This window comes from Aotus nancymaae, unplaced genomic scaffold, assembly GCF_030222135.1.
Source record: "Aotus nancymaae isolate 86718 unplaced genomic scaffold, 86718_ANA_hifiasm-v0.15.2.pri h1tg000049l, whole genome shotgun sequence".
In the NCBI taxonomy this organism is placed as follows: domain Eukaryota; kingdom Metazoa; phylum Chordata; class Mammalia; order Primates; family Aotidae; genus Aotus; species Aotus nancymaae.
In genome coordinates, this window is record NW_026988463.1 from 10,965,233 (window position 1) to 10,981,197 (window position 15,965).

General features: G+C 41.6%; 1 protein-coding gene and 1 non-coding gene across 10 annotated transcripts in view; both read left to right on the forward strand.

Annotated features, from left to right (window-relative positions):
- Positions 1–15,965, forward strand: part of CEP20 (centrosomal protein 20) — a 51,923-nt gene that overhangs the window by 4,096 nt on the left and 31,862 nt on the right. For 6 of the 9 annotated variants that reach the window (XR_010337352.1, XM_021665656.2, XM_064362476.1 and 3 more), the window contains exons 2-4: positions 87–284; positions 5,535–5,619; positions 12,981–13,117. Coding sequence is in view for 7 of the 9 variants with exons in the window: in XM_021665656.2 (XP_021521331.1) it covers positions 87–284; positions 5,535–5,619; positions 12,981–13,117 (420 nt within the window). In the remaining 2 variants the exon portion in view is untranslated. The remainder of the gene's footprint in view (positions 1–86; positions 285–5,534; positions 5,620–12,980; positions 13,118–15,965) is intronic. The other 3 variants (XR_010337353.1, XM_021665657.2, XM_021665658.2) reach the window with 2 other exon arrangements.
- On the forward strand, positions 9,242–9,348 carry LOC135269192 (U6 spliceosomal RNA). The gene has a single exon (XR_010337485.1). It is a non-coding gene; the product is annotated as a U6 spliceosomal RNA (small nuclear RNA).

The following is a 15,965-nucleotide window of genomic DNA, read 5'->3' on the forward strand; positions in this document are numbered from 1 at the left end:
TACCTTTTCAACATTTCTATTCAAAGTATGCCTCAGAATGACAAATTTACTCCGTAACTGAAGCCTTAATATTTTATATCGAACAGTTTTAAAGGACACCTTGGAAAAAAAAGGGGTATTAGGGCATTTAAAAGCAAGGATCCGAGCTGAAGTTTTCAATGCCCTGGATGATGACCGTGAACCCAGACCATCATTGTCTCATGAAAACCTTCTAATTAATGAATTAATTCGGGAGTATTTAGAATTCAACAAATATAAGTATACAGCATCTGTCCTCATAGCAGGTAAGTGGTTATTGTTTATTACATAAAATCTGTTTCTCCCTTTCCCCCAGTTCTCAGGAAGTGTTTAGCCTAGATCGAATTCTCTTACCAAAGATGTCATCTGTGTGACAGGGACACAAAAATCACCTGGGTTCTTTCAGTAGTTTAAACAAATTCTCATAAGGCATATTATATTGTAGGGAAAATACACAACTAAATAATCACTTAAACTAGGCATATATTTGGAAAAATCATTTATTATTCCTGGTACTGAGAATAAACAATTGTTGACATTCTGTCCTATTTGCCACCAGTTTTTAAATATGTATTAAGCTTTGAAAATATACACAGATTAAATGTACTATTTATTTAAAAATAGGCTGTGTGGGTAGCTCACACCTGTAATCTCAGTGCTTTCGGAGACTGAGGTAAGAAGATTACTTGAGCCCAGGAGTTTGAGACCAGCATGGGCAACATAGGGAGAACCCCGTCTCTACAAAAGAATTTTTAAAATTAGCCATTCACGGTGGCACGTGTCTGTACTCCTAGCTGCAGCTGGGTGGGGGGCGGGGGAGGGGGATCATGTGAGCCCATGTGGTCAGGGCTACAGTGAGCCATGATCGCAACACTGCACTCCAGTCTGGGTGACATAGTGAGACCCTGTTTCTCTCTCTCTCTTTTTATTTTCCCCCCAGAGACAGGGTCTTGCTGTGTTGCACAGGCTAGACTGCAGTGGCTCAATCATGGCTTATTGCAACTTTGTCCGTGGGCTCAAGCAGTCTTCTTGCCTCAGCCTTCCGAGTAGATGGGACCATAGGTACATGCCTCCATGCCCAGCTAATTTTTTAATTATTTGTGGAAATGAGTTCTCCCTATGTTACCTAGCCTGATATTGAACTCCTGGGCACCTAATCCCTGCCTCTTTAAAAAAAAAACAAAAAACTCTCTCTCTCTCTCTGTCTGTCTCTCTCTGTCTCTCTCTCTCTCTCTCTCTCTATATATATATATATATGTAGATATGTGGATATCTATCTATATATGTGTGTGTATATAAATATCTATATATATAATGGAGATAAAACTTCAAAATATTACTACTATGTAGTGGTTAGGTGTATTTACAAATGTATGTATGTAAAAGCATGGTATTTATAAAGGACTAGGCAGGTATATTAGGTTGTTCTTGAATTGCTATAAAGAAATACCTGATTACATGGCAGCTGGCAAAGAAAAGAGAAAAGTAAAAAAAAAAAAAGAAATACTTGAGACTGGGTAATTTGTGAAGAAGAGAGGTTTACCTAGCTCACGGTTCTGCAGACTATACAGGCGTGGCATTGGCATCTGCTTGGCTTCTGGGAGGCCTCGGGGAGCTTTTACTCACCACGTTACATCGTGGAAAGCAGGGCCAAGGGTGGGGAAGGTTAGTCCCACACACTTTAAATGACCAGATCTCAGGAGAACCCACTCACTGTGTTAAGGACAGCACCAAGCCATGAGGGATCCACCCCCATGACCCAAACAACTCCCACCAGGTCCCACCTCCAACACTGGGGAGTATATTTCAACATGAGATTTGGGCAGGGATAAATATCCAAACTCAATCAGCAGGGAAACTCCAAATTCATCGTAGTGATAGGAGGCCTAGTGATAGGAGGCATAGAATGATTTTGGGGATAAGATAAATTTCCTCTATCTGTTAAATTTTATTTCTTAAGAAGTAAATTTTCTCTTGAAGTGTAACAGTTATTAAGTGGTGAGAATATTTTTAATATCTTCTGCTGACTTTTTAAATATCTTCTCTCAAGAAAGTGAGGAAAGACTGGATATAAATAAGTCAGAATCCTGGTTACCCTCGAGTTGGAGGGGTGGGGGATGCAGTTGGGGGGCGGTCCAAGGCACCCTGAATGTGCATCATTGGATTACCTTGTTTCAGGTTCTGTCTCTGCTTTGACTACTGCGTGCCTCAGAGATGAGCCTCAGTAAAGAAACGAGACCAGGAAGTAGATTTTGGAAGAGAGAATGAATTCTTTGTGAAGTTAGAATTCTTCATTTCAGATCCTTTATTTAATATTAAATATACATCTTAACTACATAAAGACTAGTGATTTTTATTGGTTTCAGGATCTTTGATATCAGCATCTCTACTTTCCCTAGTTTGTTCTAGATGGCTGTATGATACCAGTTACACCCAGAAAAGAAGAAAATTATGAAAATATCATGAGTTAGGGGTCTTGGGATTCACTAGAATGAAATACAGTGACAATAGTCAAGTTTTCATCTTAAATGTTTTGGCTTTTTAAGAAAACTGGGATATAATTTACATACAATTAAATTTACCTTTTAAACTGTCCAGTTCTATGGTTTTAGTCAAATTCCTGCAGTTGCGTAATTACCACCACAATCACAAACAAGATATCACCAGCCTTTTTGGCACCGGGGACCGGTTTCGAGGAAGACAGTTTTTCCATGGACCTGGGAGGATGGTTTGGGATGATTTAAGGACACTTTGTTTATTGTACATTTTATTTCTATTATCACATTGTAATATATAATGAAATAATGATACAACTCACCATAATGTAGAATCAATGGGAACCCTGAGCTTGTTTTCCTGCAACTAGACAGTCCCATCTGGGGGTGATGGGCAACAGTGAGAGATCATCAGGCATTAGATTGTCATAAGGAGTCCGCAACCCAGATCCCTCTCCTGTGCAGTTCACACCGGGAGGTCCTATGAGAATCTAGTGCTGCCAACAGGAGGTGGAGCTCAGGCAGTGATGCAAACGATGGGCAGCAGCTGTAAATACAGATGAAGCTTCGCTCACTTGTTTGCCTACTGCTCATCTCCTGCTGTGCTGCCCAATTTCTAATCTGTGGCTTTGGGGTTGGGGGCCGTTGGTATAGATGGAACCTTACAGGATGCAGCCTTTTGAGTCTGCCTCTTTTCACTTAGCATAATACATATGAGATTCAGCCATGTTTGTTTTTTCTTTGAATAGTGTTCCATTGTGTGGCTGTGCTAGTTTGCTCATCTGTTACCAGTTGATGGACAGTGGATTGTTTCTAGTTTTGGCAGTTAGGAACCAAGCTGCCATAAACATTTACATACAGGTTTCTATGAGAACATAAGTTTTCATTAATCTGGGGTAAAAAGCTAAAAGTGGGATTGCTGGGTTGTGTGGTTAAGTACACACATGCTCACCTTTATAAGAAAACTGCTCAACTGTTTTCCAAAGTGACTGTATCATTGTGCTTTCCCACCAGCAAAGTGTGAAAGTTCTAGTTGCCCCACACTTCAGGTTAATTTAATTTTCCTTTATAATTATTATCACTAAATGGATATTCTTTTTTTTTCTTTTTTTTGTCTAAACTCCTTTTTGTTTCACACAGATATGCAAGTTGTGAGGCCAAAGACATGACTGTAAACAAGGTTTAATTTAAATGAATAGCCGGGCGTGGTGGCTCACGCCTGTAATCCCAGCACTTTGGGAGGCCTAAGGGGTGAATTATCTGAGGTCAGGAGTTCCAGACCAGCCTGGCCATCTCTACTAAAAATACAAAAAATTAGCTGGGTGTGGTAGCACGCCTCTCTAATCCTAGCCACTTGGAAAGCCAAGGCAGGAGAATCGCTTGAACCCAGGAGGCCCAGGTTGCAATGAGCTGAGATAGCACCATTGCACTGCAGCCTGGGCAACAGAGCAAGACTCCATCTCCTCCCACCCCTCCCCCCCAACAAAAAAAACCCTGATTACATAAATAAGCTTTCTTCCCCATGAAAATACTACTTGTCACTTCACACTTGGTTGAACACACACAAAATTCCCACCCTATCTGGCACAGATACACTTAATAGGCAATATCAAGTACAATTTCCAATACAATTTCAGCTAATTTTATTTTTCTCCAGAGAATAGTTGTCTTCAATCTTTTACTCAGCTCCTTAATGGGTTTTGGTGGGGGTTGTGGGGCAGCACCCACAGGTCTAAATCGGGGTAGAGGTGTTCGGTCCTTGCGGGCTTTGCGAGATCGATTCCTGACTACTTTGCTGTGAATTGCACAACTCACACAGTAATGTAGCTTCACATAGAGCTTGGGAAGTACATAGGCATCAAAGACGCTCGCTTCAGAAATATCCCTGACTGCTGCAGCCTCCACTACGTTTGGAATGACAAATTTCTTTTCTTTTTTTTTTTTTTTTTGAGACGGAGTTTCGCTCCTTTTACCCAGGCTGGAGTGCAATGGCGCGATCTCGGCTCACTGCAACCTCCGCCTCTTGGGTTCAGGCAATTCTCCTGCCTCAGCCTCCTGAGTAGCAGGGATTACAGGCACGCGCCACCATGCCCAGCTAATTTTTTGTATTTTTAGTAGAGACGGGGTTTCACCATGTTGACCAGGATGGTCTCGATCTCTTGACCTCGTGATCCACCCGCCTCGGCCTCCCAAAGTGCTGGGATTACAGGCGTGAGCCACCGCGCCCGGCCAGAATGACAAATTGCTTAATGGCCTTGTCCTTGGGCATGCATTGGGCGCAGTTCGTGCAGCAAATAGGCTGAACATGGCCATGGCCCTTTTTGGCACTACTGTTATTCCTTCTTTTCTTTGTCATCTTGGAAGCTTGCAGCGGAGAAAGAAAACCACTAAGTGGATATTCTTTTCAAAAATAAGTTATTGGTAAGCAGACTTCTAAAATTTAGTATTGTAGTTTGGATATAGAAACAGTATTTTTCCAACCAAACACTGGGGAATTTAAAAAGCAAATTTAGGCTGGGCGCGGTGGCTCAAGCCTGTAATCCCGGCACTTTGGGAGACCGAGGCGGGTGGATCACGAGGTCAAGAGATCGAGACCATCCTGGTCAACATGGTGAAAACCCATCTCTACTAAAAATACAAAAAACTTAGCTGGGCATAGTGGCGCGAGCCTGTAATCCCAGCTACTCAGGAGGCTGAGGCAGGAGAATTGCCTGAACCCAGGAGGCGGAGGTTGCAGTGAGCCGAGATTGCGCCATTGCACTCCAGCCTGGGTAACGAGCAAAACTCCGTCTCAAAAAAAAAAAAAGCAAATTTATGTTAAACTGTATTAAGACATGCATTTAACAAAAGACATATTTTGAAAGTCATAAAATCACATGCAATTGAATATGTCTTGGTATGTGTTATCATTGTTCTTCCAAAGTCTGAAAAATGTATATTTGGTAAATGTGAATCTTACCAAAATCCTATTTGCTTTTTAATTTAATAGACTCCGTGTGATCATAAATTTCTTTCTCCCAGAATCTGGTCAACCTGTAGTTCCATTGGACAGACAGTTTCTCATCCATGAACTAAATGCATTTGAAGAATCAAAGGATAATACAATGTAAGAATTGTTTTAAAGAAGTTTCCAAATATTGTATTAGTCATAATTGTGCATGGTGGTTTTGCTTCTTTTTAATTCAGCAAGTATTTATTCAGATCTAGTGTGTGTCAAGCATTGTATTAAATCCAGGATGTGCAGCAGTGAACAAGTCAGATGAGGTCTGTGTTTGCTGAAGCTAAAATTCCTGTGGCCTCAGAGTGACTAAGCATCTCTACTTCTTTCTCCATCCTGTGGCCTCAGAGTTACTAAGTGTCTCTACTTCTTTCTGGGGTTAGCTCCTTTTGACTTCTTGATGCTTGCTCCTTCTAAGGCTTTGTTCTTTTCTTTTTTCTTTTTTTTTTTTTCAATTTATAATTTTAACTTTTTCTTTTTTTTTCTTTTTCTTTTCCCAAAACTCTGAAAATATACCAAGTAAATGTTTAACTTTTATTTGTATTTTCAAATTATTTTTGTAGAGAGGAAGCCTCACTTTGTTGCCCAGGCTTGTCTTGAACTCCTGACCTCAGGTGATCTTCTTGCCTTGGCCTCCCAAAGTGCTAGGGTTGCAGGCATGAGTTCCCTGCACCTGGCCTCTGAGGCTTTGCTTTGTTAGTTGTTTTCTTCATATTTAACTCTTCCTCCACTTCAACTTAGGAATGTACTCAATTCTTTCCTTTCCTAAAAAAAAAAAAAAAACCTATGAATGCCCAACCCCAAGCTTCTGCTTGAATTCCATCAGCTTTCGTTACAATTACTCCCTCCATTGCCCTCCATCCACCTCCTCTCACCAACTATGGTGGGCGACCGTGAGAGATCATCAGGCATTAGATTCTCATAAGGAGCCCCCAACCCAGATCCCTTGCATGCACAATTCACAGTAGGGTTCCCCGTGCTCTGAGAATCTAGTGCTGCCATCAAGAGGTGGAGCTCAGGCAGTGATGCAAGTGACGGGCAGCGGCTGTAAATACAGATGAAGTATGCTCTTGTAAAGGAGGATGACCACTTTCTAGTTTTCTTAGTTTTTTTTTTTTCTATTTCAGTATTTCTTAAACTTTTTCCAGGGGGTGGGGGTCCCTGAATGGCCAAAGAAAAGTACATAGGACACCTGAGAACATAGCTTAAAGCAGCCATTTTTTAGGTAGAAATTTCTTTGAAACCTTGTTTTCTCATCCTAAAAGTTCTTAAGGCCATGTGATGTGTCTTATCTTGTAATGCCAGTACTTTGGAAGGCTGAAGTGGGTGGATCACTTGAGCTCAGGAGTTCAAGACCAGCCTGGGCAACATGGTGAAACCCCATGTCTAGTCAGGCACAATTGCTCACGCCTGTAATCCCAGTACTTTGGGAGGCCTAGGCAGGCGAATCACCTGAGGTTAGGAGTTCGAGGCCAGTGTGGCTAACACGGCTAAACCCTGTCTCTAGTAAAAATACAAAAAAATCAGCCAGGCATCCTGGCGTGTGCCTGTAGCCTCAGGTACTAGGGAGGCTGAGGCACGAGAATTGCTTGAACCTGGGCAGCAGAGGTTGCAGTGAGCCAAGACCGCAGCACTGCGTTCCAGCCTGGGTGACAGAACCAGACCCTGTCTCAAAAAAAAATGTTCTTAAAGTTGTTTGTTTTACCATACAAATGTTTTCAGTGACATTCCAGTTAAATTTAACTCTCCCACAAATCCTTGTGTAAAATTAATGTTCCAGGATCATATGTCACCTTTGTCATAGTGTGTAAAATGAAGTCCCAATTGCATAGCATAGTACTTTAGGCTTCTATCTTTCTTTTTTTTCTTTTTTCTTTTTTTTTTGGAATTTAGAATATACTTTACTATTAAGCAGCATCAGAGAGCAAATAGTGAACCTGAATCTGAATGTTCAACTGAATTTTTTTTACAGTCAGCCCCTGTAAGATATGAATTCTCAATAACACACTTACAAAACAGCTAATTTCAAGACTCACATGAATGTAATGAAAAATGTGTTTTCGCCGGGCGTGGTGGTTCATGCCTGTAATCCCAGCACTTTGGGAGGCTGAGGCGGGCGGATCACGCGTTCAAGAGCTCGAGACTGGCCGGGCGAGGTGGCTCAAGCCTGTAATCCCAGCACTTTGGGAGGCCGAGGCGGGTGGATCACGAGGTCGAGAGATCGAGACCATCCTGGTCAACATTGTGAAACCCCGTCTCTACTAATACAAAAAAATTAGCTGGGCACGGTGGTGCGTGCCTGTAATCCCAGCTACTCAGGAGGCTGAGGCAGGAGAATTGCCTGAACCCAGGAGGCGGAGGTTGCAGTGAGCCAAGATCGCGCCATTGCACTCCAGCCTGGGTAACAAGAGTGAGACTCCGTCTCAAAAAAAAAAAAAAAAAAAGAGCTCGAGACTATCCTGATCAAGATGGTGAAACTCCATCTCTACTAAAAATACAAAAATTAGCTAGGCATGGTGGTGGGCACCTGTAATCCCAGCTACTCGGGAGGCTGAGGCAGGAGAATCACTTGAACCCAGGAGGCGGAGATTGCAGTGAGCCAAGATCGTGCCACTGCACTCTAGTCTCAAAAAAAGAAGAAAGGAAAATAATAATGTGTTTTCCTTGAAAAAATGTAACTTCTGAGTCATAGGTCTGTTTCTACCCCTGTCTTTTGTTGTATCTGCTCACACCTGATTTCTGATTGTGCCCTGAAGACACTTAGCAGCTTTATGCTTCTTTGCCTTGGTAAACCAAGCCCTTAGCCTAGAAGCCCCAGATCACTTTCTCCCTTTTAACGCCTCCTATCGGAGCATCTTTCTTTCTATTGGCCCTGTTCAGATATAACTCCTTTATGACATTTTTCTTTTACTTCCCCTCATCTTCCTGTGTGTGTGGTTTGGTTTTTTGTTTGTTTGTTTTGAGATAGGGTCTCGCTCTGTCTCCCAGGCTGGCGTGCAGTGACCCCATCTCAGCTCACTGCAACTTCTGCCTCCCGGGTTCAAGCAATTCTCCTGCCTCAGTCTCCCAAGTAGCTGGGATTACAGGTGCCCACCACCAAATCCGCTAATTTTTTTTTCATATTTTTTAGTAGAGATGGTGTTTCACCTTGTTGGCCAGGCCGGTCTCGAACTCCTGACCTCAAGTGATCTGCCCCCCTCCTCCTCCTCCCAAAGTGCTGTGTTTTTTTGTTTTTCAAGGCAGGGTTTCACTCTGGTGCCCAGGCTCCAGAGTACAGTGGCTTGATCATGGCTCACTGCAGCCTCCAACTCCTGGGTTCAAGTGATCCTCCCGTCTCAGTCTCCCATGTAGCTAGAATTACAGGCATGCGGCATCATGCCTGACCAATTTTTGTATTTTTTGTAGAGGTGGTGTTTTACCGTGTTAGCCAGGCTGGTCTTCAGTTCCTGGGCTCAAGCCATCCACTCTTCGGCTTCCCAAAGTGCTTGGATTACAGGCGTGAGCCACTGCAATCCCAGTTTTGGAAAGTATAAAAATTGTACAATTAAGAACAGTGAGAAAAATAATTTGGTGAATCTAAGTGTGACTCAGTATGAGCAGTGAGGTATTACATTGTTTAGTACAGGATATTTTACATTTAGCAGTTGATGGAAATAAGCAATGATTATACTCCTATTGGCTTCTTGGTAGCTTTTGAGAACTTACTTTAGATGAAAGTATTAAGAAGTTTGTGCTCGCTTTGGCAGCACATAGACTAAAACTGGAGCAATACAGAGAAGATTAGCATGGCCCCAGCAAAGGGATGACATGCACATTTGTGAAATGTTTTATATTTTTTTTTAAAAGAGAAGTAAGTTTGAGAGAGGATGAGGAAGCAAAAAAAAAGTTGCTCAAACAGCTTTATTTTTTAAAAGTTAGATAACTTGTTTAAGCCCTGGTTTTTCATGCTTCAGTGATTTGCATTCACAAAGTTTGCCATAATCACGTATTACTCATTTTTCTTTTCTTTTCTTTTCTTTTTTTTTTTTTTTTTTTGAGGCAGAGTCTCACTGTGTCACCCAGGCTGGAGTGCAGTGGCATGATCTTGGCTTACTGCAACCTCCGCCTCCCAGGTTCAAGTGATTCTCCTACCTCAGCTTCCCAAGTAGCTGGGACTACAGGCGCCTGCCACTACACCCAGCTGATTTTTGTATTTTTAGTAGTGACAGGATTTCACCATGTTGGCCAGGATGGTCTCAATCTCTTGACCTCATTATCTACCCGACTTGGGCTCCCAAAGTGCTGGGATTACTGGTGTGAGCCACCACACCTGGCCTTAAACTTTTTACTTGCAGATTTACAGTGCTGCGTCTAAAACCACTGAAGCCAGATATATGTTTTGAAAATTCAAATGTTTTCAGGTTTTAAAAAGTAATATGGTTAGTTAGGTGTAATGACACTCCTGCAGTCCTAGCTAGTTAGGTGGATGAGGCAAGAAGATTGCTTAAATCCAGGAGTTCGAGGCTGCAGTAAGCCATGATCTTGCTGCTGTACACCAGCCTGAGCCACACAGCGACACTTCAATTCCTTTTTTTTTTTTGGCGATGGAGTCTTGCTCCATGCCCAGGCTGGGGTGCAATGGCATGATCTCAACTCACTGCAATTTCTGCCTCCTGGGTTCAAGCAATTCTCCTGCCTCAGCTTCCCGAGTAGCTGGGACTGCAGGCGTGTGCCACCACACCTGGCTCATTTTTGTTTTGTTTTTTTCTCTCCTACAGCTGAAATTTTTGTATTTTTAGTAGAGACGGGGTTTCACCATGTTAGCCAGGATGGACTCAATCTCCTGACCTCGTGATCCGCCTGCCTCGGCCTCCCAAAGTGCTGGGATTCACCGCGCTTGGCCGAGACTTCAATTCTTAAAAAAAAGAAAGTAATATGGTACCTATATCAAGTAATACATATATGTGCCAGGGTGCCAGGGAGTCATAAGGCAGTGTTCCATAATCAGATAAATTTTTTCTTTTTTGTTTTTTTGAGACAGAGTTTTGCTCTTGTTGCCCAGGCTGGAGTGCAATGGCACGATCTTGACTTACCGCAACGTCTGCCTTCCGGGTTCAAGCGATTCTCCTGCCTCAGCCTTCCTAGTAGCTGGGATTACAGGCCTGTGCCCCTATGCCCGGCTAGTTATGTATTTTTAGTAGAGATGGGGTTTCTCCTTGTTGGTCAGGCGGTCTCGAACTCCCGACCTCAGGCGGTCTGCCCACCTCAGCCTCCCAAAGTGCTGGGATTACAGGCGTGAGCCATCGTGCCTGGCACATTAATATTTTCAGATAAAGTAAGATAAAGTCTGTAATAGTTTTGTTAGGTCAAGCCATATCATCTGATGATTTTTTGTCAGATATAGGAAGAGAATCCAGTTTTCAGAATTTTGCATTTCAGAATTACAGGCAAGGTATTACGAGGCTGCACTTTTCTTTAAATTATCTTTTTTAAACTTATTTTTAAAAATAAGCCTTAATCCATGAATTTGCAAGTTGCCTTTCCGTCCTGGGCTTATGCCATCCTCCAACCTCAGCCTCCCAAGTAGCTGAGACCACAGGTGCTTATTACCTTGTGTGGCTAATTTTTAAAAAAATTGTTGTAGAGCTAGGGGACTCGTTGTGTTGTCTAGGCTGTAAACTCCTGGCTTCAAGGAGTTCTCCCACTTCAGTACCCCCAAACTGCTGGGATTACAGGCTTGAGCATCCATGTTCTAACCCCAAATTTTTATCACAAATTTTATTTAATATTAATTTGAAAAGTAAAATTTTTAACATCTAAAAATCATCTTGAACCAATGAACACTTTGGGGAAGATTAGTGTAAAGTAAACAAAGATACCTGTTTTATATTACTAGGTGATGCTTTCATAAGAGTTGAAGCATCTTGTTAAATAAAGAAACTTACTTTCCTGATTTCCTTGTGGCATGGAAAAATTGGCATGATATTATTCCAGAATTTAGTGGCTTAAAACAACAACGTAGGTTATTTGTGGGATATTTGGGGATTTGGGATTGGCTTAGTCACATGAGTCTACCTCAGGGTCCCCCGTGAGGTTGTAGTCAAGATGCCAGCCAGGGTTGTAGTCTGAAGCCTGAACCCTTGAATGTGGCTGAACTATCTGCTTCCAAACTCATAAGGATATTGACAGGCGGCCTCAATTCCTTGCCACAAGTGCCTTTCCAGGGCTACTGAAGTGTCCTGAGGCATCTCACTTCTCCCAAAGGCAGCAATTCAAGAGAAAGCAAGGAGGAAACCACAGTGCCATTACCACGCAGCCTCTGAGGTCAGCCTTCTGCCAGTTAGAAGTGAGTTCAGCTCACACTCAAAGGGAGGGCAGTGAGATTCCATCTTTGGAAGGGGTGTCGCACTTTCAACCATTATACCAGCTAATAAATAGATACATATCTCAAAAAATAAATCCTCCTCACAAATATATATACCTACTATGTACCCACAAAAATTAAAACGATTAAATCCTTTTAATTGTATTTTCAAATATGAGACTGGAAAGAAAGGAAAACATTGCCGTTGTACCACTCTTTATTGTCAGCAGAGCAGCTTTCCATTATGCAAGAGGACTGATATGAATCCCCAGGCAGCACATTGTGAGGAAAAGAATATGGGATTCGGGGTTCAAGCGTAAACTTTGTTTACTGTCTGAGGGAATCTCTAGCAAATCTCCTGGCTGTGGTTTTTTATAAATTACAGTTGATTTTGACATTACACAATGAGGATCAGAGGAAAAGAGTTAAGTGTTCCATAAACTATAAAGAAGGTTTTAAAATACTAAGTCACGTAAATATTAATATAAATAAATGTTAGCTACATAGCTACATATGTCGTATGTGCCAGGCACAGTAAAAAAAAAACACTTGACATTTATTAATTCATTTAGTGCCTAACAACCCTGTAAGGGAGGGATGGTGCTTATCCTAATTTGTAAAGGAAGAAACATTTATGAGGCTGGAGAGGTTCTTAACACAGAGTCCCACAGCTAGCAAATGGCAAAGCCAAGATTTGAACCCAGGCTGCCTGGCTCTCAGGACCTACGACTTTCTCAGGGCAAGGATTTATTAATCAAGATGTGTTTATTGAATACCTGTTGTGTATTAGACAGGGTTGTATATTAGGTATTGGGAAATATTATACTGGACTTTGGAGTTTAAAAGATAAATTCCTGTGGATTGATAGCAGTGATATTTCAGTGTAGATGAGGTGTAAGTTGTTAACATGTTTTCTCTGGGTTTTAAAATTGTCATTAAATTAAATGGTACTCTTCGAAAGTACAAACCATTTGCAGTTTGGATAATAATCATGCAGCTTTTTAAAGTCTGATGAATCACTTTGTCATTTTGGTGTCACAGGTTGCCTTTTAAAGAATAAATGTTTTAAGATTTTCCTGTTTATGAAAATTTACTAGCTTTTGGTCTTATTTCCTTCCTGCTGTAGACCTCTTTTGTATGGGATTTTAGCCCATTTCTTGCATGGAACTAAGGATGGCATCCCGAATGCATTTCTGAAAGGACCTTCACTTCAGCCTCCAGACCCAAGTCTTGGCAGACAACCTAGTAGAAGAAAGCCAGTGGGTATGAGTTTCCAAGATTCATCGTTTAGCTGTCAGCAAATATATTTTCTTCCTATATATTTTTCTTTGGAGTCTTTACTGAGCTTTTGCATCAATTTAATTCTGCCTCTATCTAATATGGTTAGCCTGTGTTACTCCAAGAAATAGAATGCTTTTTGGAAAGGGAATCTTGAACAGGGAAGGGTGGCAGGCATAACTGGGCCGAGTTCTTAGATGTAATTTCTTTATAGAAGTATTGAAAACTGCAGACCAGGCACAATGACTCATGCCTGTAATCCCAGCACTTTGGGAAGCTAAGACAGGTAGATCACTTGAGGCCAGGGGATTGAGACTAGCCTAAGTGACATGGTGAAATTTTTTTTCTCCATTTTTTTAAAGTTATTAAATGTTTAAAAAGTAAAATAAAGAAGTTCAAAAACTCTAATTTTCACGTAAATTTGTAGTCTTTGGAGCAGCTTAGATCCTTACAATACTAAATAGATAGCTTTTTATCAAGTGATCATTTTTTTTTCTCTCCATGACTACAAAATAAAAGGTAAGATTACTAAATACACATAGCTAAATACAGACTTCTCTAAGTCATTTGCATTTTTAGGATACCGTTTATGTTAGAGTGAAAGTTACCGACAAGTTATAGATTCCTCGGAGAATGGTCCATATTTCTTTCAGAATACTTGTTTTTTTTTTTTTTTTTTCTGAGATGGAGTTTCGCCGTTGTTACCCAGGCTGGACTGCAATGGCGCGATCTCGGCTCACCGCAACCTCCACCTCCTGGGTTCTGGCAGTTCTCCTGCCTCAGCCTCCTGAGTAGCTGGGACTACAGGTGCGCGCCACCACACCCAGCTAATCTTTTATTTTTTCTAAATTTTTAGTAGAGACGGGGTTTCACCGTGATGTTGGTCAGGCTGGTCTCAAACTCCTGACCTTGTGATCTGCCCACCTCAGCCTCCCAAAGTGCTGGGATTGCAGGAGTGAGCCATGACGCCCGGCCAGAGTTGATCGATTTTTAAGGACAGTTACAGGTGGGGTTCAGGTACTGATTATCAGAACAAATGTAAATCTTGAATCTACATATCTTAGAATTCTGCATGGGATGGAACACTGGAAAATAAGTCATTCCCGCCTACTTATTTTACAGTTGAGGAAACCTTAAGAAGGTTCCAGGACTAAGAGATTAAGTGACTCTTCTGAGGCCTGTAGCAGATCATTAGTAGCAGAATCAGCACATTATTGGTTGCTGTTCCTGTATACCTTTCCATTTATGGATTATGGAGAGGTTTTCGAAATTCTCTTTTTAGGGATTGGTAAGGAACTGACTTTACTGCCTACTATTTGGCAAGTACTTAACAAGCAAAATAAAACATTAATTGTGCTAGTACATGAGTAAATCTCTAAATTTTTCAAATAATATAAAGTCCCTTTAACTTTCCTTTCCTTAACTCCTCAGTTCTCCTCCGTTTTTATGGAAGGTATCCCTGTTAGCCGTTTGCTGGGTATTCTTTGTGACTCATTTCTATTTTATTTTATTTTATTTTATTTTGATTTGATTTGGTTTGAGATGGACTCTTGCTGTGTCACCCAGGCTGGAGTGCAATGGCAGAATCTCAGCTCACTGCAACCTCTGCCTCCCAGGTTCCAGTGATTCTCCTGCCTTAACTTCCCATGTAGCTGGGACTGGGGGCATGTGCTACCACACCTGGGTAATTTTTGTATTTTTAGTAAAGACAGGGTTTCACTATGTTGGCCAGGCTGGTCTCGAGCTCATGACCTCAGGTGATCTGCCCGCCTCGGCCTCTCAAAGTGCTGGGATTACAGGCTTGAGCCACTGCCCCTGGCCATGCCTGGGCCCTTTGGGACTCATTTCTGTGTATTTAAATATATATGCATTGTTATGGTGGCTATTATCCTGAAATTTGCTTTTTTTCACTTGCTGATACTTGTAGATCTCTTATTCCAAAGTAGTATTATAATCATTCTTTTTATAATTTTAGAGATGAGTTCTTAATCTTTCATCTAGGTTGGAGTGCAGTGGCACAGTCATAGCTCACTGTAGCCTCGAACTCCTGGGCTCAAACAGTCTTCTCACATCAGGCTCCCAAGTGGCCAGGACTATAGGGGTGCACCACTGCACCTCGCTCATTTTTTAATGTTTTGCAGTCAGGATCTTGTCATGTTGCCCAGGCTAGTCTCCTACCTTATAATCACTCTTATGTAGTTTTAAATATTTTGCTTTTATAGTATTGTGATGTAACATTTTATCTTTGTCCACACATTTCTCTTGTGTGGATGCCTAAAGTAGTTACTAGTTCAAAGGATATGCATATTTTAAAATGTAGTAGATATTGTCTGATTCTCCTCCAAAAAGACTTTATTAGTCTATACACTTACCAAGAATATATGACAAAGTGGGTTTCTGTGTTCACTTGTCACCAATGGATATTGTACACCTTAACACTTGTTAACACAGCAACCCCAAGTCATTGATACTGTCAGTCCCATAAAGAAAAATAATCTCTTGAGAACTTGAGAAATAACTTCCTGGTTTGTAAGTGTTTCATAGGTGGGCTCCTTAATATTCACAGCTAATGACTAGTAGGAAAGTTATAGGTAACACTATTTCCTAACCAAGTTCTGTTCTTCTGAGATAAAAGCGGTAGATTGGGCATACACCGTAGGGAGAGAGGTATTTATGGAGGTAGGAAGGGAGGCAGGGAGAGAGACATGCAGACACGCCCCCTACACACCACTAAAGTGCCAGAAACATCGGAGTCGAGTTCAAGTCAGTAAAGCAGTCTTAGTGCTGGTTCTGTGGAAAGCTCTGTAGACAGCTCAGAAGTGAGGATGACTGC